This window comes from Amphibalanus amphitrite, unplaced genomic scaffold (genome assembly GCF_019059575.1).
Source record: "Amphibalanus amphitrite isolate SeventyFive unplaced genomic scaffold, NRLGWU_Aamphi_draft 000748F_arrow, whole genome shotgun sequence".
Lineage (NCBI taxonomy): Eukaryota > Metazoa > Arthropoda > Thecostraca > Balanomorpha > Balanidae > Amphibalanus > Amphibalanus amphitrite.
The window spans coordinates 295,703-319,779 of record NW_024882242.1 but is presented as its reverse complement, the minus strand read 5'-3'; the positions used below and the strand labels follow the sequence as shown (position 1 = coordinate 319,779).

General features: G+C 51.2%; 1 protein-coding gene across 5 annotated transcripts in view; it reads right to left on the bottom strand.

The window, feature by feature from the left end:
* Positions 1-23,839, bottom strand: part of LOC122365561 (carboxypeptidase M-like) — a 38,488-nt gene extending 14,649 nt beyond the window's left edge. For 3 of the 5 annotated variants that reach the window (XM_043336873.1, XM_043336876.1, XM_043336875.1), the window contains exons 1-4: positions 22,226-23,021; positions 9,671-9,999; positions 8,736-8,869; positions 1,432-1,568 (exon numbers count right to left, since the gene is read on the bottom strand). In XM_043336873.1, the coding sequence (XP_043192808.1) occupies positions 1,432-1,568; positions 8,736-8,869; positions 9,671-9,999; positions 22,226-22,248 (623 nt within the window). In that variant the 5' untranslated portion in view covers positions 22,249-23,021. Of the gene's footprint in view, positions 1-1,431; positions 1,569-8,735; positions 8,870-9,670; positions 10,000-15,020; positions 15,175-22,225 lie in introns of those variants that run through there. The other 2 variants (XM_043336877.1, XM_043336874.1) reach the window with 2 other exon arrangements.
* Positions 23,840-24,077: the final 238 nt, after the last annotated feature.

The following is a 24,077-nucleotide window of genomic DNA, read 5'->3' as shown; positions in this document are numbered from 1 at the left end:
CCAGCCCAACCCGATCCGATCCAATCGTTCTATCGGTTAGTGCCGGCCGACCACCGTTCGTTCGGTCCGGGTTCGGTCACCGGACACGCTTGGCCGGTCTCAGCATCCCACCCAGTCCCGCTGAGACCCGGAGATAAAATAACGGTGGGCTACTGACGGCAGATCGACCAATCGCGAGGCGGTAACCGGAGGTCGGAACTCGGGGCTGGGGAACTTCGAAATCTGGGACTTGGGGATTGGGGAGTATGAAATTGGATCGGCACTGGGACTCTGAGACTGTTAACTAAAAAATCAAGCGTCGGGAGTCGAGAACCCAGTGTAACGTTCGTCAGTGAGGATAGGGTGCGTGTTGAACGGTCGCGGAGGCGCGCGGTACGCGTCCAACGGTACCGAACACCGAGCCGTGAGGAGTCGTGACGACAGGGACCGACGGAGCGGAACGGCCGCGGAGGCGAGACGGAGGCGAACGGGTGGGCGACGACGGCAGACAGGATGCAGACGGGACCGACAGGATGGTTGATGGTTTAGAAGAGACCCAGAAATGAAGTGTGAAACATTAGCGATGTTTGATGCAAAGAATAAAGCGAACGCAATCCAAGCGTTCCTCAAAGCAACTATGAGAATGTTCTGTTGAGAAATCGCCTTGCTCCAGAATGTCTTTAATCGTTCAAATACTGATTGTGATGATGAATTCAACTCGCAGTTGTTTCCACAACATATCATCAAATCAAAAACAAACTAAACTGACTGATGTGGAAACCAACAGGCGTTAGCCAGCTCTCGTTCTTACGATTTAAATCCAACAGCCGTAAAAGTTTAACGGCCTATGCTGGACGGTAATTTACGGTGAAAAGAGCAAATAGCACAGCCCGCAACTGTGAGTTGCACCACTGCGATTAAAATGGGACAGGATTTTGACGGCTTTCCGTGAACGGATATGGCGCAAAGCGTGTCCGTCACAATCAGAGCAGAGCGCTCAGCGTAGGTCCCGTGATAATCACATAAAAAAAAACACACCAAAAAGCACGGCAGCAGTGCGGCCGAAACTCGACTACCAAAACAGAGCATGCAGAATAAGTACAACGCTGAGTAAGCTATATGTATAAGTCCAAATCTTCTTTGCAAAAGCCACGAACCATAGCATGAAACTTATCCAATTACGGTCATGCACATCACACATCAACCCGTAAAAAGCTAGCTTTATTCCATCCGCGTTATCCCTCTCCTATCTTATACCACACAGCAATTACTGTGGGAACGTCCGTCCCTCCCAGCCAACGCCGCCACCACCCCCGACCAGCTCTGGTATCATGCCCCGACCTGACCTGACTTGACCTCACACTCGCCACCCCTGACCCAGCTTGACCTCACAGTCGCCCACCCCTGACCTAACCTCACCCCTCCTGTGACCTCCCAACTGTCCTCACTCACCTGCCCTGGCCGCCCTGGCAGGAGCCTTCTCGGCTCACTTCGAATCCGTCCGGGTTCATAGAGGGCATGATGTGCACGCGCGTGTTGTCCAGCAGCCAGCTGACGTACGGGTCCGTGTTGTACCGCGTCGTCAGGTACTGGGGGCAAAAAGTCAGCCGTCAGATACAGTGCCATACTGTATACTGTATATGTTGAGTCAGAGGGATTAGCACCTACATACATGTGGCCATGTGAGTACAAAATGAGAGGGCTAGCAAGTAGTCGTTTCAGGCATTATTAAGCGCGCTTTGCGAGACGGTGCGATAGTAGCCTCTACTACAGACATGAGGTATCGAATTACGACAACTCTTCTCCAGGAAACGCAATTACTGATGCGAAGGTCGTGAGGCACAACAGTGATTGAACAAAACAATGAGAGCCAATCGACAGCTACAAGCCACAAATCACTTCGTGAGACAAAAAGACACTTGCCCGAGCCGACACGCGACCTCGCAGTTGGCTTCGGGCTCGCGTGCGGAAAATGAAACCTAATGTGTCCGGCTCCGCATTCATATATAACATATGTCACGAAATCCACCGTGCAATATGATTCAGAAACTTATACCAGTATAACGCCTTTTGGGGCGACTAACGGAGCGAGCGAGAGGGTGGGCCTTGCACGTGCGAAATTGCGAGGGGGTACCTCCAACTGACTTGTGCACGGCACCCTACTAACCGGTCTCTAGCGATGTGCCAAATTTGGGCACAATCGCCCCAGCCGTTCTCGAGATCTGGAAGCGGCACCCTGCACGTGCGCACGTGCAAAATGGGTCCCAACTGACTTGTGCACGGCACCCTACTAACCGGTCCCTAACTGTGTACCAAATTTGAGCGCAATCGGTCGAGCCGTTCTCGAGATCTGGAAACGACCCCTGCACGTGCGCACGTGCAGCAGCACCCCAACTCTGGCACATGGAATGCAGTGCCTAGTGGGTGCCTACCTACATGCCAACTTTCAGCGCAATCGGCCAAGTAGTTACCGAGATATTGCAACAATTACAAAACTGACACCTCTTCGTTTAGCACGTGGCACGTGCATAAGGGGTCACCCACATGCATCGGGAATAGTCCAATACTTGGTAGAAGGAATGAAGCTACCCTACAAAATTTACCGCATGTAAATCGGTCAAGTGGTTGCTGAGATATAAGCCTCGCAAAAGCGTGACCACGGCCGGCCGGCCGCTCATACTCAGAAATTTCCGTTAATCTAAGGAAAGACTACGCTCGCTTCGCTCGCTCCGTAATAACTGATTGCGTCTCATAGTTTTTAAACAAAGGGCCCGACAATGCATCAATCTGAAAGGATAAGGTAGCTACTGTGCGTAAATGTTAAAACAAAGGACATTGTACGAGTATCTATCTGAACTGATAAGCTAGGTTAGTAGTTACCGCATTTTATCAGCACGCAGCAGGAAGCAATTGTCAAAATTAAAATTGGCAGCAGTGCGTTTTCAGTTAGCCACTATCATCGGTTTCCCGTTCCCTTTATCCTTCCCATATAATAATGATTTTCATTCAGCCACCCCATCGGATTTGCATCGGCAAGACTGCGCTCCGCTCCCAACAAACAGGCTGACTCACAGCGCGACAAACCCGCCGTTGCGCGACACAGTCATGTTTTGGGTGCTGTTTTGGGCCACGGTCACCGTATGAATCCGGCTACTGCCACACAGGAGCAGGCGGTCGAGTCAGCAGGGACACAGGCCGAGCTACCGGCTACCGGCTCGGTCGGGTAGGTGAGGTCGACCTTTCAGCAAGGCCGTATATGTGTTACAGTGCGTCCGCGAAATCCGTGAGTTTGCGAAGTTACTAGTTAATCCGCGAAATCCCTAGGGACTCCGCGAACTCACATAAACTCTCGTGAATCCGCGGAATCACTGCCGTGGCTCCGCGGATTCACTAGAGTTTCCAGTGCGTCCGTGAAGTCGCTGAAGAGTCGCGGGGATCTGCGAACTTCCTAGGTAATCCGCGGAATAGCGATTCTTTTTCAGTGAATCCGCGGAATACCGACTCTTTTTTCAGAGAATGCAAAAAAAACATTATTTAGTTCTTATGCCGATTATTCGTAGAGGCTCAAAGACATTTGGAATCATGTTGCCGATATGGTGGTACGGTACCTACTACCTACTGTTGTGCGTTGGCCGCCGCTTTGCCAAATTCAGCGGCGCTCTTTGAAAAACCTTAGGGGGTCGCATCGACGGCATCGACCCCCCCCCCCCTGCCAGGGCGAGGGGGGGACAGAGGCCTTTACTAATAACGCTAAGAACATCACCAAACATACAGAGGCCGTCAAAAAGTAGGCCATTTGGAGGCCCCCTCGATAGAGAAAAGGCCCCCTGGCAAGCGGAATACGGAGGCCCCTTTGAGCCCGGGCCCCCTCCCCTGGAAAATCCTGGGTGCGCCCCTGTTGGTCGGCATGGCAAGATCAGTCTATCGGAATAAAAACTTCGGGACATCTGGTAAGTTTTATGTTACATTGTTACGTAGGTACCCCTGCTAGCTTTAAAATTTATATTTTCTCCTAAATAATATTTTCTTAGATTATAAAAAAAACTTGTGCGTCGCACACTTCCACTTTAAACGTGGGCATTTGCTGTAAATAGTTAGGTAACTACCTGATTGGACCTCAAGCTCACAATTGCGAATGGTAGTTAACCCGCGCACTGACCGGAGGGCTTTTGTTCATCCGCCCCCTGAAAATTTTCGTAAATAACGAAAAAAACCGCGGCGCGTAGCATCGCGAAATTTTGCATGACTATTCCCGCATCAATTTTACACATTGTGTGCAAATTTGAATCTCCTACCTTTCAAGGTCAAGTCACCAGGTCACTTCGAATAAACTTGACCTCAAATCACTTTTTCAACTTTGTCACCGTGTCAGAGCTACAGTAGATGACGGAGTCCTTTGACAGTTGCAGGATGTAATCCCTCGCCCCGTTGGGGGGAGCCATTTTGGCCCCCCTGTGGTTTTTCCTGAATAGCAAGAAAACGGCGCGCGCAGCGCCGCCAAATTTTCAGTACCTTCCCGGGCATCAATTTGACACTCTCACACCAAATTTCAAGTCTTAGGTCACCTTAGGTCAGGAGTTATTGAGGTCAAACTGAGGTCATGTTCGAGCAAAAATGAGCAAAAAACATGCAATCTTGAAACGCTCACCAAGTCTACAGTTACCAAGCAATTTCAAAGTTCTTTATACGGTCTAGTAAACAAAAAGCGGCGCTACAAAACTGCTATCTCGGATTTTCAAAATTTTGGGACTTTGACCCCAAAAAAAAAATCAAAAAATTGATTTTTTTAGAAAAACTAAAAAAATCCAAAATATTTTCCGAATTTCGAAAAAACGGAATATATATCTGATAGTCCCTGCGCTCTTCTATATACATACCAAATTAAAATCGATATCTCGTTTTTTTGGCCAAGTTATAGCGAAAAAACTGTTCAAAAATGATGACGTCAAATTTTTTAATTCAATTTTTAGCGATTCTAGACCACGTACGGCAAAACAAAGACCACCATTGAACTCCCCGTGACGAGTTGCATCGATTCGATATCCAGTTTATGCAAAAATATCAACTTTGAAATTTGGCCTAATTTGACCTGACCTTGACCTTGACCTGACCTTGACCTGAGCTTGACCTGACCTTGACCAAAACGTGACCTAAGCTGGCCCCAAAGGCTGCATGACCCACATAATCGCATTTGTCATGTAAAATGGACCATAAAACATGTATCACACGACACTTTCATATTGTGCCCCACCCCCGTGACCTGACCTCTGTGACCTGACCTGGTATCAGTGACCTCAAATAGCAAAATATGTGTTTGAAGAACATTTCCCCATCGATGATTTCAATGAAATGCATTTTACCCGATTTTACAACGCATTTCTTGAAATGCCTGTAAACGATGAAAATTGGAACTTTGACCTGACCTGTGGCGTCATCGGTTTGACCTAGGTCAATAAAATTGGGTCACAAGGTAGTTCCCTGATAGGGCTATCCAACACCGTTTGCCGCTTGTCGCTAGGTTGCGTGGTTCTCGAGATCTTGGGGGGGGGGGGCAAAATGCCCCCCCCAACAGGGCGCGTTGCTCGGCAGAGCCCAACGGGGCGCAGGTTAATGCACATGATCAACATAGTATAGGGGGGTCAATTGGACCCCTGGCCCAGCTGTTTGGCCCCTGATCAAGCTAGAGCTTCGCCGAAAAATCAAGCGTGTTGCCTAAGACGAGAGGAAGCCGAATATATCAAATTTCAAAGTCCAGGGTCATTACTTGACTTTCCAAGTCAGATCATTGACCCAAAAAGTTGGGAAAATCGGGACCTCTTTAGAACGTCGTACAGTGAGGGTGTTACGGGGTGATAATCACGAGTTTCATGTTAGTTTTGATCACAGACTCTTCATGCATTTCATGAAATATATGCCAGGTCCAAGGCCGTATATAGCCCGTATATCAGCCAGGTCGGGTTAGGTTAGGTCAGGGCAACCAATAGGCGTCCTGCCTGCTATTCAAAGTACCTAGGTGTTGCGTACCCTTGACAGCTTCGTAAGATGTTACGAAGGCACCACAAATACTTCGTAAATGTTCAAATGGCTGATAAATTCAAAATCAGCTCCAAAAACTACTCTAGAAACAAGTAAAACTAAAAAAGTGAACCAAGGTCATCAAAGGTCATTGACCTTGACCTGCCTTTAACGTGACCTTGTCATCCACCATACTGCATTGCAACAGCACTATTACAACATGTTTGAACGTTTAAACCCCAAAAAGACTGGAAACGCGCCGCCGCGCGGATAATGTGAGCTGGCATGCGCCGAATCGCAATTCTGGCCAAGCATGGTCTCGAGAAATAGGTCACGGGTCAAAAAGTCAGTTGGGTCAGGGGTCAAGGAATTCTTAGGTGTGTAAAATTGATGAGCTCGAGGGCACGGAAAGTTTCGTCGCGATCAGCTGCTTGTTTCACGAGAAATTTGCGACAAACCATGGGGGGTCATCCGACCGAAGGTATCTACCGTGTGTATGTTTATCGTGTCGGGACCTAGGTATAAACGGACAGACGCACCCACCTCGAACAGTGTTATAGACAGCTGAAATCCGCTGCAATCATTTTAACTCGCATATGAGTGAAAAGAATCGGCATTTCGCGGATTCACTGAAAAAGAATCGCTAGTCCGCGGATTAAAGGTAGTGTGCCAGCTTTCTTGGACCATATGGAGTTAATGGCCCAGATAAGGAGAACCGGATTTTTAGAACTTATCCATACCTTCAAAACTCATGGAAACGTCTTAAATTCTTCAAATTTTGAGTACCCCAGTGCGAAATTCGCCCCGACGGGTTGTCGGTCGTACCCCAACCACATTTCACACCACTATGAACAATAAATGCACACACTGAAATCGCTATTACCGATATGCTCATCCAATCAAGTTTCGATAAACCCGTTCATCATCATCTCCTGCGGTTTCGAACACGCCTGTTAGGTGGCTTCTGATGCTCGTCGAGGTCGGAATTTCCAAATACGCGTGGTGCGTCGGGCCGCGCGCTCTGACTTCGGCCAAGAAAAATGCGTCAGCTGGTCATTGTCATTTCTGCCACTTGCGTGTGGTGAAATGGGGTCATAACTTATAAGACGGCTTTTTCATATCAATTATTTTACATAAAATCATATTTCAAACCATAAATAATGTTCGACAGCCAAATAAAAGAAACAATACAATACGGGCTTACAGTTTAAGGCTCGACATTGTGTTGTCTACGATTAGACAGCTGATAACTCATTCCCGTACGTCGTATGGTCGTAACACTATAATGACCTTTGCTTATTGTCACAAGTGCGCCGCATTCGCGATTGTTGCCCGACGCCTGTTTGCAGGTGAGCCCACTACAGTTGTTATACATATCTAAAAACCGAAAAACTTTTAGGCGAAAAAGGCACTATTCCAGGCCCATTTTTGATTTTTTTTTGCGATATTAGGTAAAAACAGAAGCTTCTTATCCTAGGAAAAATAAAATGGGAAATCTTTCAAAGGTGGCACACTACCTTTAACTAGGAAGTTCGCAGATCCCCGCGACTCTTCAGTGACTTCACGGACGCACTGAAAACTCTAGTAAATCCGCGGAGCCTCGGCAGTGATTTCGCGGATTCACGAGAGTTTACGTGACTCCGCGGAGTCCCTAGGATCAACCAGTGACTTTGCGAACTCACGGATTTCGCGGACACACTGTAACATATGTAAAGCCGTTTAGTGCCGCGGGCAGATCAGTCTCATGAAGAGATACAAGAAGCTAATTGCTGATCTATCTCAGGGGTGACACTGGGGGTAGAGCCATCCCAGTCTAGTCACTAGGCAAATCCGTCCCACACCGAGGGACAAGAGCAAGGGCACCTTATGCAAGCACCGGCACAATGGCGATACGGATGGCAAAGCTGTGAGCCGTTCCCCAGCGGGTCGCAGGTCGCGAGCAGACTAACGGAGACGGAGGCACTAAACATCGTCTACACGGCGGTGTGGGCCGTGCTGGGCGACGGAATGTTGGCTTTGTGATTTGGGAGAATTGGCTGAATGCAAATGCGGATAACATACTAGCACGTCGATTAGTTTTAAAGTGTTTGTAAAAGGTGGATGATAGTCAAACTATTGTATTTACTTTTCCCGTCAGTTGACACCAGAACGGGTAATAAAGTGGGTAACATTTATGAAGTGTTCCTTCTTTGTAGCGGAGACCCAAGCCAAACAAAACACGCTCCGCCTACACAAAAGGCGAGGCTCCCCAGTCCCCACCCCTATACGTGCGTGGCCTATACGTGCTCGAGGGCACACCTCCACAGCCCGCACCAAGCGCGGCATAGCGACGGCTGGGGCGACTGACTGGACACGGAAATCCCGCACTGGACGGCCAGCCGCCGCCTCGGGCCAGCCGGGTCCTCGGCGGCACGGGATGAGCCGCCGCAGCGGCCGGGGTTTTCAGTGTCCCCTCCCTGCGTTCAGGGATTTCTGCCGCATTACGGGCCCGTGAGCCAGCTTCCCCACCGCACACTGACTTCCTCTGAGGCTGCCGGCGTGGGAACGACCAAGATTACTTTACTAATACGACCGACTGGCCGGGAACGACCGCCCTGGAGAAGCCCAACGCGGCGGTAGAACGGGGCAACCGCACCGCTGCTCCCCGTCTAGACTGGAAGACAGTGTACGGATTACAGGGGATTTTTACAGCTCGCCGCCCGCACCTGGTGTGTAAATTCCCGGCGACGTCACCAACTTACCTCGATCAGGTGAATGAGAACCTCTCGGCCGATCGCCTCGTTGCCATGAATGTTGCCGACGTATTTCACGTTGGGCTTGCCGATCATATGCTCGTAGGGTGAGGCGGAGACGACCAGAACCCAGAGTTCACGACCTGGAGCGGGGAGGGCGTCGGTGAGCCTCACTGCATCACTAGCTGCACATAACCCGACACTGGAGTAACTAACGGCTGCCGCCAGGTAAACCGAGCACAACAATCACCGCTGACGTCAATGGGATATGTAAACAGAGTCGTCGGTGAATGAATACGAAAACCATTAGAAAGGCAGCAAAGAATAGGGATTGCTGAATCATTACAAATGACCTCCAATGTGTTTATACGCAGCATAAAACCCAGTTACCGACATTTTTTGCCGGACAATTGATCGGATAGGCAAGGAAGGACACTTATGCTGGTAACGGTAACACAATAAGAAACAAATCATTGTGAAGTTCAGTTACAACGGTGGTTTTGTACAAAATATAGGAGAGACATCCGTTTTTTAGTACGACTTACATATAAATGAGGGAAATCGGTGATGGGAGGAAACCCCTGATGTCCAGTTCAACTGGGATCAATCAACTGAAGCGGTAAGCAAAGATAACGACTTCCGATCATTTCCGATAACATCGAAGAAGTACTTAAATCATTATTCTTCATCCGTATCTTAACTGAGCATAAATGAGTGCATCAAACGTTAGCTGTTTCGATGATACTTATCGCAAAAAGTATACACACTTTATGAATAATGAAAGATCAAAACGCAACCTGCTTATTTCTCACTCTACACAAGATTCAAAAGAGCACTCCTAAGTCATCGGCAAAGTAAGAGCTCATCTTACTCGAGTTTGAAGGGTCACCACAGGCACGGAGCTTTATCGTAATAACAAGGAAGGGCGGATGAATAGAACCCACCTTGAACTGAGGTGCCGATCGAGTAGAGCGCCGTGATGTCGGGCCGCTCTGCCGCCACCTTCCGCATGTAGGCCGTCAGCTGGTCGTAGTTGTGGTAGCTGAAGCCGACAGAGTCCGTCTCGCCGTCCTGGAACTGCGGGTCGAACTGGGGCGGCTCGTACGCCGGCGCCTGGCGGTCCTCGGCCGGCAGCAGCGGCCGCGGAGGCACCTCAGCGCCTCGCACCTGCTTGATCAGCATCACGTAGAAGTAGAGGAACGCCACCAGGAAGACGCACATGTACCACTTGGCCGTCCTCATGGCGGTGTGTGGCGGCAGCGACCCGCTGCGACTGTGAGAGGAGCGGGGGGACATGGCCGGTCAGTGGAGGTGTCCGGTGGTGCTCCGCGGGCTGCCGGGGGCACACTGCAGGCGCACAGAGCGGGGCGACGGTGGACGCGCCGCGCCGGCGGCAGCGGTCGGGGCGGGGCCTGCAGGGATGCGGGCGGACCGGGGGGCAGAACGGGGGGCAGGGGTAACCCAGAGGTAGACGGCGTAGAGACAGGACAGCGAGGTGAGCAAACAGCCGAGGTGAGGTAACGCGTCACGCGTCACGGTCACGGTACGTGACGCGGCGGCCGTGGACGTTGCAACAGGGGGCTGCCACGGCTGACGGCGGGCGGGACTGGACAGAAGGCTTTCACTCTTCGGTGAGAGAAAACAGAGCGGAAATGGTCGAATGATGCACTTTCGAGTCCCCACCCCTCCCCCTCCGAGAGAACAGCTAGGTGTTGTAACAGTGCCCTGAGTCTGGGTAGTGTTAAAATCGGCCAATCGTCAAACGAAATCCACTGCATACACGAAGTCCTTTGGAAGTAAACAACTCATACGTAAGAGTCAACGCATCAGTTTTTATCAACAATAAAATCGGTGTGAATTCCGTAGAATTCGAAGCGCAATTGTAGCCAACAAAAGATGCAAAGTAGCGCCTTCTAGAAGTACTGCTCAATGCCACTGACAAGAAAATTGTAGAAACTCTTCCGTGTTAGGGCTTATCATATCTGTTTGTCCCCGAGGCCTGACATGCCATTTATATAGCTGGCACCTAATTCAATATACCCTGTAGCTGGCATACCTATGCGCGATTGCACAGTTCATACAACCACTAGTGCCGCGTTCATATCATTTCATTCCAGGAAGTGTCCTCAATAGTTTGCCATGCGCCTCCCTTATCCCCCGAGCTGAGACCGCCATTCAATGCTGATTAGCCAGACGGCGAAGGATGCACCGGCAACAGAGGGCCTTCAGCAGTACACCGTCAGCAGGGCACCGCCAGCAAGGACAGGTCTGACTGTCTGCTGATGAGGGGCCGGTGACGACACATCACACCGTCTGGGGTCAATGGGATCGACACACAGCGCTTCCAACGGTCACGGAACGGAACGGTGTGGATTGGCACGGAACGGGGCGGGGCGGAATGACACATCCAGCAGCGGAAAAGTGCAAAGTGCCTACCTACCACGGAAGTCACAGAGAGGACGGGTATATAGGTAAATGTACAAAACGATGTAAAAATTGATACGATAAGCAGTGGCGGATCCAGCTCAGAGTTTTTTTGTTTTTTTTTTGGGGGGGGGCAAACCATAACAATTTATCGATTCTTTCCATGCCTCGCGCATAGGCGTAATGTTAAAATTATGCCGTTTGGGAGGGGCAAATGCCCATTTTGCCCCCCCCCCCCCTGGATCCGCCACTGACGATAAGAACATAACGCTAGTTACGGTCTAAAACTGGATATAATGGAATGGAAGAACGGGAGTCCGTCCAGAGCCAGAGCGATGGGCTTTCACGTATGGTTGGAGATAATGAAATATCCAACACAGACCGTGACGAGTGACATCTCGTTACCACGCGGTTCAGAGGACATCACACTGACACATGCATGACATAAAGCCTGCACGACGTGGCTGCGGACTATAACGTCTACTGCCCCGAGGTTTTCGGTTTGATCCGGTGTGCACTGCGCAGAGTCCAATCTCGCATCAGTGCACCCTCTCAGTAGGGATGGGCACGATGATGTACTGCCGTTGGTCACGCCCGCCGCACACCCAGCCTACGGCTCATCTCCGAAACATTCCTGGACAGCAGCCAGGCGAGCCGCGCCCAGAGCAGCGACTGTAATTCACACCAGAGCCTCCCAACACGAGCTCACAGCAGCACTGATCCTCGTGGAAACCGACAACCGTGCTGACGATATGGATATTGTTTGTGACAGTAATCCCCATCTAACGAGGGTGGAGAAGCATAGTAAAATCCGTTGAAGCTTCTTAGCTGCCATCATTCGTCACAATGTCACCTTTGGAGGACACATTAACGACCTACATTCACGACTTCAGCGCACAAGACTGTGGATCTCCGAGAGCGGAGTTGTTCCATCCTCAGCCCAGTGACAGGGCCGGGAGGCGGATGACAGAATGGTGACGGACATTAGGACGGCACGCATGGTCGAGCCCCACACAGACACGGCGTATGGCTCACAGAATCAGACCGGTAAGTGCTCGGCACCGCCTGACCGGGTTAGGAGCCGGGAGAAGAAGGGGGGGGAGGGGGAGGGAACTCGGAGAGACAGGTCCGCCTGCCGACGGTGCCGGTCGGGAGATTCTGGGAGGAGGGAGGGGATCACAGCCGGGGCCACCCATTAGCGGGTTCCGCTCGCGTCTGCCGACGCTGCTGGTCGGGACGGGACGAGACGGAACACCATCACGTTGTGCTGAGTGGGCGAACAATCCAGACGGGAACAGAATAACAGAATGATCAGCATAGACAGCGCCAGCGGGAATGACAGAGAGGAGACAGCGCGGCAGACGACCCAAGCAACGGCTGACGGGAAAACAACGGGGACAGACGAGCGCCGGCCGCCGAGGGGCAGAACTGCGGGTCAGTTCAGCGCTGAGCATTATATGTACAAATACCGATCATCCAGCCTCCTACTCCTGCCAGCCATTAGAGACGAGCAAGGTAATGATGGCCCCAGCAGCCACATGTTCTATTATTGGCCTCCCAGCAATTATTCTGAAATTAGTATCAACAGACGAAACGAATCCCTACAAAAAGACGAACTATGCTCAATGCTCATATGACGGTACGGAAAAATACGAAATTGGGAGGAACAGTGACCCAGTAGCATCAGATTTGCAGTGTGACGCTTTCACCACACAACAAAAGGAACACAAGTCACGAATAGGCCACAAACAATGGCCGTAAAACTGCCAATCGTGCGTGCCTGGACTCCATCATTTTAAATGCCACGGACTGAGGTTCATGAAATATATAATGATGTGATTTACTGAGCTTTACGGTAAAAACCCAGATGATGGCAGCGTATGGTTGGAAACTTCATTCATGGTCCTAGAAATCGTTCGACGTTCCATTATCGTGGAGACTGCAGTGAAGGCCCGCCCGTCACTGTGGCCCAGTTTCTGTCACTCCCACATTGGAATGTGCTGTGTACGATTCCGAGTCAACCCTTCACGGGCTCGTACTAAAGAGACGTGGACCGTCCCGGAACCGCCCGAGGCTACCCCTCAAAATAGGCCGGCACGATGCGGACAGCCCTACTCAATGGGTCTGTTCCAGTCGCACTTCCTAACACCTCTATGTAAACTCCTCCAAGATTGCTTCCCTGTTCCAGTGGCAGCTCTAGCCCCTACAAAGCCAAGGAGGGCCCTGCTCCAAGCTCATCTATCTTGCTCTTGAAGGAGCTTAAAGGTGTTAGGAAGTGCGACTGGAACAGACCTATTGATGACAGTCCTCTGGAACGGGACGTGTTACGTCGGAATGTCACCCGAGGTAACCATACACCATTGAGAGCCTCTATCGCGACCTCAGCATGGGTTTGGGCGGAAAACAGCTCGTCAGTGCTCTTTCAGCCCGTTTCTGACACACCCCAGTGCATAACCACCCTTAGCGGCAGCGTCAACCTAACGGACTGGCGGTGAGTCTTCCCGGTACACCGTACCCCATCCGACACGCTTTGTGCCTCCTCACCCATCGACCCCGCCCGGAATGGTGCCGCATCCCGCCCGGCCCGCCCGCCTGCCTTCCCGGGCGGGTGACCGAGCGAGGGATGTAGGTCACCGGTGCCCCGCGGCGCCCGGCCGGTGACGCCAACGCCGCATCAGCCGGTAACACGCGCGCGGCCGCCCGGGGGAGGGAGGGGGGAGGGGGAGCGAGGGCAGGCGGTCAACGTCCCCCGCGGTCACAGGTGATTGTAAAGGCAGAGCGGGCGCGCTGCTGTATGCATGCAGCCGGTAAAGGAAGCAGATGCAGCGTCCGGTATGCAAAATGCCGGCCGTGCTGAGCGAGCCGCCGGCCAGGGTCGTTGGTTGGTGTTTGAGAAACAGGCGGAAGGTGTGGAAGACTGTGGGACCAGAGACGCGGATGTGATGACCCGGGATTCGGGAACGAGGGACAAAGAGGGACAGACGAAGTTCGTCAATGGTGTGGATGACGGAGGCTAAGTGAAAAAGGTGTCAAATAAAACACCTGCCAGTAATGCACCAGCAGTCCTATCAATCTCCGAAGCGATAATTAATATCATACGTTTTAGTAAGCTGGAATCCATAGAACCAGCAAACGCACCGTCACTTTCATCAGTGTGCAGCCAGCGCATAACGAAAACATAGTAGGTACATTCAGGAACACAAAGATGAGCTCGGTAGGATTGGAGGAGCTCTAAGGTCTCATGGAAGCCATTCGACCCACTGACCAACATCCGCGCCCACATTGTGTGACGAAACATCCAAGCGACAAAAACAACTGCCCTCCCCAACATTTCCATCTGGTGGGAGTCGCCTGTTAGGTATGAAAAACTAGAATAACACGTAAGGTCGTGCGCCCTAAAACCTCAATAAATTCCGCATTTGGGCGTGAGCGGCCTTCAGTATACGGGCATTTTAAATGGCGCACAACAGTGACGACTTTCTAAACTCCCATGGTGATATAAAGAGGAAGCTTCGAGAAGTCTCCAGCAATCGCTCCCATTCACTTTCCATGACTGCCGGACAGCAGTCCCAGTTTCACCAGGAGAGAAACCGGTCGGGAGATTCTTTGTGCCCGCTAGCTGAATGACCAACGCCTGGCACCAGCTACCAGAGTCCGCTCTTATCAGAAACGATGGCAATATCCGCTGATTCACCGGTGGCAAACCCGACCTGAGACGGACCGGCTGACCCGACCAGACGACCTCGTGCTTGACCGCTGTGTGACGTGAACGTCACAGATTGAACAACCTCGTCTGACCGGCTCGCACGCACACAACCAGTTGAGTGGCACGCGTGGCCCGCATAGCACAACACCCAGCCACATACCTACCTGTATCGAAGTCGACACTAGCACGACACACCCTCCTCTCGCCGTCGGTGTGAGTCTCGTCGGTGCGTACCACTCGTGACGCCGGGACCGGTTCTGCGCGTGACGCTGTGTGACGCTGACTGGTGGCACCGTTGGAGACGGACGCAGGAGAAACCCTGGCCAGCCGCGGCTGCCCGGAGGCGGCCGAGCGGCGGCGCTAACGGTGCGGCCACTGGCCCGCGCGCCTCGGCGCCGCCACGCGCCGCGGCTGCGGTCCGCTGCCTCAGCCTCCCCAGATACAGCCGAAACTTGCCGCCGAATATGGCCGGATAAGTCAGGCGAATCGACCCTTTTCGGGGTTTTACCGGGGCATTATAGATGCCGTTCAGACCAGCCTTCTCGCGGGGATGTTAGAAGAATTAGGGGAGAGTGGGGTGGGTTGTATCAGTTTTTACTCCGAGACCCATAACCTCGTAACTATCCGTGATAAACTCATTATTTCCATACTATCTCCTTCCTTGATTCTTCTGCTTTTTTGTGCCAAGTAACTTTTCCGCTACCTCTACTAGTTTTTCTTCTACAGTCTGCCGAATAGAACAATGTTTTTGATACAACCTGCCCCATGGCTTGGGTGAGTTGTATCACATGGTGGGGTAATTTGTATCACTAGGTATTTCACGTTTCAGGGAGTGTGCTTGCTACTGGTTTTGAGCATAACAACAACATTAAATGGGGTTGATACAATGTATATGCTCAAAGGCTTCACTTTTATTCGACCAAACTTAGGTCAATGCAATCCGAACGAAACATCGAAACGAACGAAACATCAACAGACTTGACGCAAAAGTGGCCCGTTAAGAGCAAAGAAGCCAACACATTGTGCCAAAATGGAACGAGTATTGACTAGCTACCTACAAACGCGAGCCAGGGCTTAGCTTTCGCGATCAAAAGCAACATACCCATACATACATACATGTTACAACATACCCCACCCGGCTCTGATACAACATGTACCTCGCCGCCATCTTGGAAAAACATCCTCGTGCTCAAAAACAGCGGACAGCTGGAGAAATCCATTTTCACTCACGCAGCCTTAGAACCTACCCTCACCACCGCTACGGAGATCTTTCAAATTCGTGCACATCTAAATGTCCAAAACACACATTTTCTTGCAACTCATTTTTTTAGAATGACATTAAAAAAACATAAAATCGGCTCTCACCTCGAGACTCGTCCACCCAGCCACACGACAGAACAGGGAAAGATGGCGCCCGGAAAACCTCGTCGGCTGGTCGTGTCACGAGCGCCATCAATTGGATAAGTTTCGCACAATTCGCCCTGATACAACTTGGACATGATACAACTCTCCCCGCTCTCCCCTACACAATGCAAATCACTTGGAATTCCTGCCAAGCTCTCGTTGTCATATAGTTCTAGCTCCCCTTTCAGCTTCATGGCTCTTTCTCTTTTTTGTATTCTTTCTACGCCATCTTTCTACGGCCGTCATTATGTAGCGTGGCCAATAATGAACACCCACTAGGGTTTGAAGCCCCGTAGTGAGTGAAGAATCAGGCGAAAAGGTGCAACAAGTCCCATTCTTGTTATGCATACTAGCTCACAGCAGTTCGCTGGCAGTGAATTCAGTTCGCACAAAAAAGTTGAGCATGACACGCTCAGCGGACGCGTAATTCTGTGAAAGATCAGCATATATGACGCATACTTTAGGGTGCCGTATACAAGCGTGCGTGCATCTATGCAAGTTGTAAGCACAGATGGCACAATTTCGGCGATTTTCACGCCAAAGCTACTTTCTTCCGGAGGGAAATGGCTACTGTCACGTTCCAATTCCCCTTGGCCTTGTACGAGTATCTTAAGGAGATTTAAAAACTTTCCAAAGGCCACATTCTTCGTAACATACGGAGCAGCCAGTCTGACAACGGGAACAAAACATAGACCACGCGTTTTCGCTATCGCACAGTTCATCATCGCTGCCTATTACCGGTTAAGAAGCCGACCGTCTCGAGTAGCCTGTTATCTGCGCTCGTTACACGTTATCTCACAATCGACAACCTTGTTCAACAAACGTGCTAAAAGGTGGACGATTCATTGCGATCTGCACCGATCAGCCAGATTTGTCCAGCAGCATGGACAGATGGTGTGAAGTGATCAACAGCCGCACCACGATGATGAGACGAGATGATCTCACACCGGATACTGCAGGGTGTATCACACCAGGTGATCCACGGATTATTTCTCGGACGATGACCGGCTTATGTAGTTACGCAGGACGGAGCAATGCGGTCGCACGTTTCACATTGACGCCAGGGCGTGTTCAGGTGGTAACGATGGCCATGCACTGATGGCTAAACCCTGATAGAAGGAAGTTGACTTTGCTGTTGTTTCATTTAATTGTGTGCCTAAAGTGCTAAGACATTTGGCACGATTATTAAGGAAACAGAAGTCGAGTTCACGTAGACCAATTCATAAAAGCTATTTCGTCTACTTAGACGACTTTGATATAAAAGTGGAAAAGATGGTTCAATTTATTTCTTCCTTGCTACTTAATGCCTACGAATCGTGCAATACCTACGTAAGAAGTGAATCGTTCTGCAGAATGACTCAACGGTTGTCAGTTTAACAGGTCAACCGTCAAGGCAATAGACGGAAGCTTTTATTTTGAAAAAGAGCCAATTGCAGGGAATATAGCCGCACGAATTATAAAAATCAAACCACAGAATGGGTTTCCATAGATTCAGACGACGTTCTTGCAAGTTGCACAATACACACCCACGTCCATAAGGAAAATAGCCGGCTGTGCGTCCTCAATTGACGAAGACTGGACCGGCTGACCACTGACCAATCATGACAAAGCATGATCATCAGAAAATGATGTTGAAACGAAGACAATACGACCCGGATATACTTAAACGGATGACGCAACGCACAGTCCACAGACTACCCTCAGGTGAAAGGGAGAGACGATGCCCTGTTTAGGCGAATCACCGATGAGCTGCTGCGACCAGGCGATCGATGACGAAGCAGAGGTTCTAGATATTCCCGCCAGGTAGCACTAAGGACACAAACGATATTTGAGCGCAGACACTGCTCTTTAGGTCTTGAGACCATTTCAGGGACGGGTTGTTGAATGATGGAATAAGATACTGTAGACATTGAGCTGAGTCGACTACCAATGGTCAGGTAAGTAATTGAGTTGACTTGGAAGGTCAGCGGTTTACCGAGACCTTAAAATCGGGTAGGTACCAAAATCGGGTAAAATCGGGTGAGTGCAACACACCCGATTCTTTTCGAAGCTCTCGCTCAAGTACAAGGGCCAGCCCAAGAGAGGGGTGTACGAGCTGTCGAAAGAGAAAATGGATAATACCGGCGAGGGTCAAAACACCATATACGAGTACATGGCCGTTTTCTGGATCGTCATGTTCAACCATGGAACATCTGAAGTCAGGGGCGGATCCAGCCGATCCGTTTGGGGAGGGCAAAAGTTTAGCCGACCATCGGCGACCCCGACCCACCACCGCGCCAGTGACCAAGTTACATCACAACACCAGTTACACTATCTTACCGTAAGATGGTGTAAAATGTCTTATGTTAACCCGTGCCAGCCGCGCTGGGGCTCCTGGATTTTCACGCCCCTGGGGGATGTTTGAACACCCATATCCCTTCTAACTCGGCTCCTGGACCACGTACGTGTAGCAACACGCGGTAGGCGGCGTTTGAAAGAGTGTCAAACATAATGACCAAATTACCCCAGTCACTTTTAAGGTCAGGTCAGATGTCAGATCACCAGAGCCCATCAAAGGCCAAATCCCGATAATATTTAGGTCCAGTTTCGACAATTTTGAAGAACTGGCGCATAACTCGGAAACGAATAGAGCTAGAGCGCCCCAGAAAAGCTAATTTGATAGCACTGTTACTGCTCTTTCTGGATAATTCGCTCAGATTGGACCTAAGATCAACGGTTTAGCCTCCAGGGGAACCTGCCATAACATATACTATTTTTACGGGAACGGATTTTCTGCGATAACTTTGGAATCAAACCTTGTGCGATCTTACTTTTACCGGCATCGTGTTCCTCTCGCAAAGACGCGTCGAATGAGTTATAATTTGATCTTAGACATTTGGTCAAGTCATGACCATGGAAAAGGTCGTGTTGCATATCAGTCGATCCGTATCGTAAAGCTGAACACATCTAAGGTGTTTCTATTGCTCTAGAATGCCTCCAGCAGAAGTTATTAGCGAATTGCTGCAAACTATTGCATATCTTTCGTGACCTGAGATGAGCTCAGGGACATAAGGAGGGGTCACGGGTGCTATTTTCCGGTTCACTGTGTGCTGTTTAGGTTGTACCTCGGTATTGTTAAGAGTGACGTTTCTTATAAATTTAGCACGAATGTTTGAAAGGGCGGATTGACGGGAGCCGGAGCCTACGCTAAGCAGAGCTTGTTGCGTAGAGCCCGACTCCTACCGTCCGATCGCGTAATTCCGGGTGACAGGAGAATTTAGTTGAACGTTTAACAATGCCAATGTTTAACGTGCCCTTCAAAGCCGGACACGGCCTGTCCCACTCCTGACTTTGACTGGCTGCGGCTGCTCCCACCAACCTCAGACCATCCCCGTCGGGAGTCTCAAATATCGAGCGCCGGAGCGACTCAAACCCGGGCTCTCACTCCCGGGAGTCCATTGCTTTACCAACTGAGCTACCGGACAGGAGGTTTGCCCCAAAAAAGGTGCCTTTCAATTTTCTCTTATTGACTTATAGTGGACAGGTCGCAAAAATGACCTAGCCCTAGGTCATCGATATACAAATCATGTGACTAACATTTTGTACATAGGTACTGTTACCCTTATTAACTGCTGAAAGTTTCAAAGCGATCCGTCACTCGGTTTAGCTATGGCAAGCATTGGAAATGTTTTTAGGTTATGTCACTTGACGTGCAGCTATAGACTTCGTGACCTTGAGAGACCTTGGTCTGACATTTTCAGAACATATGCAAAAAATAGGTATAAAGTGGCGGCTAGGCACGTCGCCGTTTTTTTACGCGGAACGCTCCGCAGCAATGAGGCTCCCAACAAATGACAAAACTGTGGATTGCTTAGGTAATTTCGAATATAGGGTGGTGGGCGTCTTACCCGACTGGGCATCTTGCCCCGTGTTACCCCACACCATGGCCATTGGCCACACTGCATATGCTTATTGCTTATGCATGCATTCAGTTCAGGGGGTTAATCTAATATCAGCATATCGATTATCGACCCAAAATATCAGCAGCAAGTGGTCAGCTCCTTCCTTCGGAATGGCCGTCACGGCTTTTCGTCCATATAGGCATCGACGCCGTATTAGATTTGCTCATCGCTACATGCTTTGGGAGGGGCAAAAAGATAGTCTTGCCCACACGATTTGGCTTTGGGGAGGGCAAATGCCCATTTTGCCCTCCCCTGGATCCGCCACTGTCTGAAGTCGAATAAAGTACTAGCCAGCGAGACAAAAATAGGTTCGCGTGCAGCAGCTAAGCTCACATAATGCCAGCACGCAATGTTTCTAATAAAAATAAGAGACTCATCCACGTGGAAGTAGAACCAAAAGAACACGATGACGTAAGCACGTCAATTATTATTGTAGTATTTCCGTCACATCCATCAGCCGTTTTCGTGGAAGGTCTAACGAAGACAAATCCGTGGAATGTATGCAGTCAGCCGTAATGCAACCACTAATTATGAAAATCTTAGATATGTGAAGCCGGCGTTGTACTCAGGAAGTCAGGACTAGTACCAATCGAGACCAGAATAACTCCTGATATGCCGGATAGGTGTCGGACCTGCCCGTCATAGTACCGACAACCTTACACCGGAGGGAGCCAAGACCTTTTCTCTGGGAGGTTATTGGGAGACATTCGTCCCGTTTGCCGGGCTGGGTGCAAATCAGTGCCCTTGCGACACCTTCCCAGTCCCGTACGGTGGCTGTCCGTTTCTCAGACACTTACAGACTGGTGATTAGATCACACAACCGCGTCAACTGGGTGACGAAATGTTGGCTCATGCTATCATAGAGCCAAAACAATCACAACTACACCACGGAGACCCAGCAGCCAGCGGTGCTCGGTTGTGGATTGTGGAAGGCTGCCAAGCTCACACTTGAAGCTAGCTGACCGGCGCTCGAGGACATAGCGTGCTTTATCACAGGCTCGTGGGTAGGTGACAGCGTGCTAAGTGATGTCAAACAAAAACACCCCACGAGCCGCGACTATAACAATACAAATTACACAAAGGAGCCGTGCCATCAACACGATTTCAGACCATCAGCTAGCATAATATATAATGTTTCAGGCTTTTCCAGTTCAGCGTTACGATGTCGGAAATATTATGTAAAATAAAGCCCAGCGTTTATTCCCCGCATATTTTTAGAGACGCGTTAAGCGTTCAGTCCTTCAGTGTCCACTGACCACCGCTCAGTGGATTTTACATTTTGGCCGGTCCCAGTTTAGCAAAGTTCCACTTATATCGATTCACGTGGAGCAAGGTCAATTCAAAAGACGCTTAGGCGTTGCAAAGTTCCACCCACCCATCGATCACTCACCCTGGAAACTACTGCCGTTAACGACACAGTAGTTTCCATGCCGCTTTGTTTTATATGGACGAAATTCATATCCAGTTATTACACCAGACATCTACGAGTTGTCCGGTTTTTCTGAAGGCATACAATGAAATTTGTGAAATTCCGACGCGTAACGTAAAACGGCGGTAAACGTTAGGGAAGGGCGGAACGCCACAATATCTATTTTTCATTTCTATGTAGAGAACTGTGTTACTAGACAATAGACATATCGCATGCATGTTATCACGTCACTTATTGTTGAAAGCATGTAATTACGTTATTTTCCAGTGAAGATAGCACATAAGCACTGACCAAATTTAGGGCAAAATATCTTTGAGTCTGAAAATTTTCATACAAGCTCAATATTAAATTTACGACAAATCCAGTATGTATACCAATTTTCCAAACAGCAGTCTACGGAATAAAAGCCCGGCTTCATTTTCCACGGACCAACACCGTACCATCAAGCAGCGCTACCGCTTAGATCGACTGTGGGGAAATGGGGAACGAATGGATCACAAACCAAATGAGTCACAATCTCAACACATCTGAGAAAACACGACAGACTCAGACACATACCACCAAGCAGCCCATCCACCCTCAGCGGGTGACCCACCTTGGTTTTTGTTTGGAGTCCATCTTGGTCTCGGGGCTGGTCCTGTAGGTGCCGATCGCTCAGACGACGGCCGGACAGACGTGAACTGATTCACACGCCAGTCGATACGGCACGCTGACGCCGGTGGTCGTACGTGACGTGACGTCCCGTCACTATTGATGTGGTGTGACGATCCTCACGTCTTATTCCTCCTCACTAAGGATCGTCCACGAGTGGTGCCGGACCGCCTGTATCGAGTGGGCCCCGCCGCGCTGCACTGACTCGGGGCCTCTAGCCTAGTACAATCTTTCCTCCAGCTGCAGGCGGCGGGGGCCAATCTGAGCTGCGCAGAGCAGGGGCCAGCCGGATGGACGAGTTTCCGGCTTTCTGCCGCGCCGTTACTGCAGCCGCCGCGCCGGTTTGGGAAGTTCCACCGGTAACCGCAGGTCGAGTCCGGTGTGTTTGACCTATACACCGAGCGGACGCGTTATCTGCGACACGGTCAGACGGCGCGGTCACCGAGTGTCGTCCGAGAGCCGGTCTGTTGCTGCACTGCACTGTCTCACAGGTTACACTCGCTGTACCCCACTTATAGTCGTTACGCCGTGCGGTAAGATAACACTGTCACCGATGACAAACCGCCGCAAACCACAGTTGATTCAGACTAGAGCTGTCACAGTTCTCCCTCAGCTGCCACCCACAGAAGCTGAGTTCCGTTTCTGAAACACGGAGTCTGACAAAGCACTACTCACAATCAGTTCCGATCAGTTGTTATCGTCATCCCACGCGTGGACATCACCACACCGTCCTCTCCACTGCACTGACTCACACTGCGGTCCGTGTCCGTCTCCACCTCGGTCTCATCAGTGTCACATGTCCCTGCCGTCCGCCAGCGACTGTCACCGAGCTGGCACGGCGCGCGGAGCTCCGTCCGCCCCTCCCCCGTCGACGACGCATCGCAGGCTGCACGCCGCACCCTGGAGCCAATCTGGTTAGGTGCCAGGGGTTCAGCCAGCGGCGATACCAATCTCATCGAGCCGACAGCGGGCGGGCCGGCCAGCCCGCAGCGCTGTCAGCTTTCCAGAGGCTGCCGCGGCGACGGTCTGTCCATCGGTGACGACGGGGGAGGGGGGGGGGGTAACGTTGAATACGAGACGGACGGGACAGGACGCAAGTTCACTGCTGCTCCGATAACGCAACAATGGCGGCGGAGAAGCCGGATGGGGAGGGGACCGTAGGGGGAGGGTCACCGCAATGCGGTCTGACCGTGCGTTCGTGACCTTGGCTCGTCTGCAGTTTGCGTCAGCCGCAGCAGCCGCCAGAGGAAACGCACGAACGCCGGATGTCGGTCGCAGATGAAGAGCGAGGCTCGCTCCAGCTCCGCGCGGAGGCGGCGCACGGCCGGCGCCCACTGCGGCTGGCCGTCGCCGGCCGCCGACTGCAGCAGCGTCTCCAGCATGGTCAGAGTGTAGTGGGAGTTCTCCAGGACGGCGGCCGTGTCGGCGCCGGCCGGCGGCAGGCCCAGCAGCGCGCGCCGGTGCTCCTGCTGCAGGTGGGCGGCGGCCGCGGCCAGCCGGTCGGTCAGCAGGACCAGCAGCGGCGCGGCCAGCAGCGGCACGGCGCCCAGCGTCAGCAGCAGCCGGCTCTGCTGCAGCTGCGCCGTCTGCCGGCTCAGGTCGCGCGGGGACAGCACCGACTCCAGCAGGCGCTCCAGCAGGCCGAGCGCCGTCGGCTGGGCGGCCGTCAGCAGACGGGGCCGGGCAGCCAGCACGCGACAGGCCACCTGCAGGCCGTGGTGCAGCGACAGCCAGACGGCATCAGCACCGTCGGCGGCGGCAGCTACGTGACGCAGCACCGTGTCCAGCGCCGTGTC